Genomic DNA, 3487 nt, shown 5'->3' with positions numbered 1-3487 from the left:
GAGGAGGAGAGAGAGGAAAGCTATTATAAAGTAAGTGAAAATAAAGTCCAGAGATGAGCAGTCTATTGACATTACTGCTGAAGGACAAGAAGGTATTGGATGAGTCTTGGGCTCCTGAACTGATCACTGCACTGGGAACCAATCACATCAGTGGAGCCAGAGAGGAACAGATAAGCAAAGAAATTTCTGACTACATGTAGCTAGAGGCTGAGTGAGGGAAGGCAGAGGCTTAATGCTGAAGTATTTCTGTGTTGACTCCTCTGCCATGACTTCTGTCTGGGGATTCAAATTCGCATCAGGGCATGAGGTTTGCTATTCACTCACATTCCTCACGTTCACACAGACCACCTCCGTCAGAAGGAACCCCTGGACACGGGCCGTGCTGGCTGAAGAAAGGAGCCTGCCTACTGAAAACCTCTCCCCAGTTGTTAGCTGACACCTAAGCTAACTGAGCAGAGATTTTCAGAGACCACACATAAGAAAGAAAACAGACATTGCACAATTAGATTGGGAAATACACTAAACCAAAAAGCAAATGTACAACAACAAATCCTGAAGATGGAAGATAATCTGATTTCCAGAGTTGGCCAAAAATAGATTTGGGTTCTTATCTGGCCTCTACTACCATCAAACAGGGTGAATATCCTTCTGTGGACATCAAGACCTTCTTCTGAAATTATTAAAAGAGTGGAATTTCTGAAGACTTAGTAAATTATACGGCTCAAAACTCAAAGAATGCAAAGAGGCCCAGTGAAAAGTCTGCCTCCCACCCTGTCCCCAATGCTTCTAGTCCCACCAGGTAACTACAATCATGAAAACTTGGTATCTTTACAAATCTTGGAATGTATGAACACACATTTATTTTTTTATATATGCTTTTTAAATTTATTTTTTATTTTTATATATTTTTATTGATTTCAGAGAGGAAGGGAGAGAGAGATAGAAACATTAATGATGAGAGAGAATCATTGATTGGCTGCCTCCTGTATGTCCCCCACTAGGGACCAAGCCTGCAACCCCGGACATGTGCCCTTGACCAGAATCGAACCAGGGACCCTACAGTCCATAGGTCAATGCTCTATCCACTGAGCCAAACCAGCTAGGGCTACATATGCTTTTATTTATATTCTTTTCTCCTTTTCTTGGACACAGCTAGTGGCATGCTATGTTTTGCATCTTGCCTTTTTAACTTAATATAGTTTAGAAATCTTCCAATTATTGTACCTTAAAAGTTTCCTCATTCATCTTTAAAGCTGCTTAATATTTCATTTGCTAGGTGTATCACAATTTAGTCAGTCTCCTATTGATGGACATTTGTAATGTTTCCAATATTTTGCTATTCAGGCAATGCTTCACTTAATAATCTTGCACATGTCATTTCACATATGTGCTATATATCTATTGGGTGAATTTCTAGAAGTGGGCTTGCTGAGGCTAAGGGGATTACACTCCCACCAGCAATGTAGGAAAGCTCCTGTTTTCCCATAGCGTGGCAGGCTGTTAGATCTGCAATCTTTGGCCATCCGATAGGTGAAAAGTTATACATTATTTTGCATTTATCTTGTGTGTGAGATTGAGCATCTTTCCAGAAATTTAAGAGCTACTTCTGTTATGTGTTTTTTTGGTCAACCTCCTTTGATGATATGCATTTCTTAAAATCATTCAAGTTGCAAATTCCTCTAAATGTTTCCTCATGAGAAGCCCTTATTCATAGATTTTCTGAGTCAGAGTCTGTACTTTTTTTCTCTTTTTGGAGTTTGCACTTTTAAAAAGTTATCTCTGTATGTTGCCATTTGACCTTCCAGAAGGGAGGCCTCACTGAGGGTCCCTCTACCACTCAGCCCTGGCCCTCTCCCTTCACCATCATTGCTGGGAGTCTCCTAACCCTCTCGGCCCCGCCCTGTCGGTCTCTTGGCCCCGCCCTTCAGCCCGCGGCCCCGCCCTCCCGGCCCCGAGGCCCGGCCCTTAAGCCTGCAGCCCCGCCCTCCAGGCCCCGCCCTCCCGGCGTGCCTTGCGTATCTCCTTAGGTGACTCCCAGCGGCGGGCTGGGGTCTGTTGCGGTTGTCGCTCCGCGCTCGGCGGCTGGCGTTGTCCGCTCGCGGGTGACCTCCACCGGGTGAAGCGCCCTGCGGCGTGGGGGCGGGGGCCTCGGGGAAAGCGCAGATGAGGCCCGTGCGCGTCCCCAGCTGCACTTGGCCGCCCGCCCGCGGCGCTTGGAGGCCGCCCAGTCGCTAGGCAGCCCGGTCCGGGCACCGGAGGGCGGGCGATGGACCAGTACTGCATTCTGGGGCGCATCGGGGAGGGCGCACACGGCATCGTCTTCAAGGCCAAGCACATAGAGGTGAGCTGGGCCCCGGGGGCCTCCCGGACCTTCCTCCTTGGGCCCCGTTCCTTTCTCTGTGAGGTGCACCTGTTTTCCGAACCCAGGCGTGGGCCATTGCGCCGGCCTCCCCGTCTCTCTCCTCTTCGCCGCCTGTGCTCATCACTTTACCTTTAAGGGGTGGGGATAGAGGCGCCCAGATTGCGGCCCGCCGCATCCCACACGTGTCCCCAGGAGCGTGCTGAGGATGCTTCTGAACTGTGTGACTTCCCTCCAGACGGGATGGGGGCACCCTCCATCCTCACGAGGGCCTCGGGCCTCCGCGTCCCACCCAGAGGGCGCGTTTCCCACCCCCTCACCAGCCCTTCCCAGGGGCCATGGGGTGGCAGTGTCTGCGTTCTGTCCTGCACAGACTGGAGAGATCGTTGCCCTCAAGAAGGTGGCCCTGCGGCGGCTGGAGGATGGCATCCCCAACCAGGCCCTGCGGGAGATCAAGGCCCTGCAGGAGATCGAGGACAATCAGTATGTGAGTGAGACTGGGGGCCGGGCACCTCCTCCCGCCCTCTGCTCACTCCCACTCGGGGGACCTGCACCCACTCTACTGGCTCATGTGCTTCCCCACCCTCACTTCCGTTCTTGCCCACATATTCACTCTCATTTACCAAACTACTTCATTCCTCACTCATTCACTTTCTTGTTCATCCACTTCTTTCTGTACTCATCCATCCATTCACGAACGTACGCCTTATTTCTCAGAACTCTCCAGTGGTTTCTAGTGGTAATGATCACTGCCACCTATTGAGCTCCTGCTATGTTCTGCAGGCTGGGTTAACTGCTTGACCTCCATTGTCCGTCTGAGTTTTCTCGGCTACTCTGCAAGGGAGGTTTCGGGATCTACCTCTCAGACCAGGGGAGCAGGGCCAGCCACCAGCATATGGGGGCTCAGCTTGTCTGTGGAGGCTTGGGACCGGGTCTGATTGAGGAGTCTGGATGTTTTAACCTTGGGGCCTTTTGTAGGCCCCGCCCGGTGCTGGGCACTGGCAACACGGAAGAAACTGGCCCTCACCAGGCTCTTGAGAAGTTAAGTGTGGTTAGGGAGATGGACAGAAGCCACAGGGCCCAGCTGGTGTGGTTGGTGCCGTGACAGGACTGGGAGGGTCTGTGGCA

The 3487-nt window shown here is 51.2% G+C and overlaps 1 protein-coding gene across 1 annotated transcript in view; it reads left to right on the top strand.

Moving 5' to 3' along the window:
• Positions 1 to 2029: 2029 nt before the first annotated feature.
• LOC102429973 (cyclin-dependent kinase 20-like) overlaps positions 2030 to 3487 on the top strand; it is an 8399-nt gene continuing 6941 nt past the window's right edge. Inside the window, 2 exon segments of the mRNA XM_014447597.2 lie at positions 2030 to 2341; positions 2733 to 2846. Of these exon segments, the coding sequence (XP_014303083.1) occupies positions 2267 to 2341; positions 2733 to 2846 (189 nt within the window). The 5' untranslated portion in view covers positions 2030 to 2266.

The sequence above is a fragment of the Myotis lucifugus genome, unplaced genomic scaffold, assembly GCF_000147115.1.
Source record: "Myotis lucifugus unplaced genomic scaffold, Myoluc2.0 scaffold_685, whole genome shotgun sequence".
Classification (NCBI taxonomy): Eukaryota; Metazoa; Chordata; class Mammalia; order Chiroptera; family Vespertilionidae; genus Myotis; species Myotis lucifugus.
Note: the sequence above shows the minus strand (reverse complement) of the source record. Positions and strands in the feature narration are given on the sequence as shown.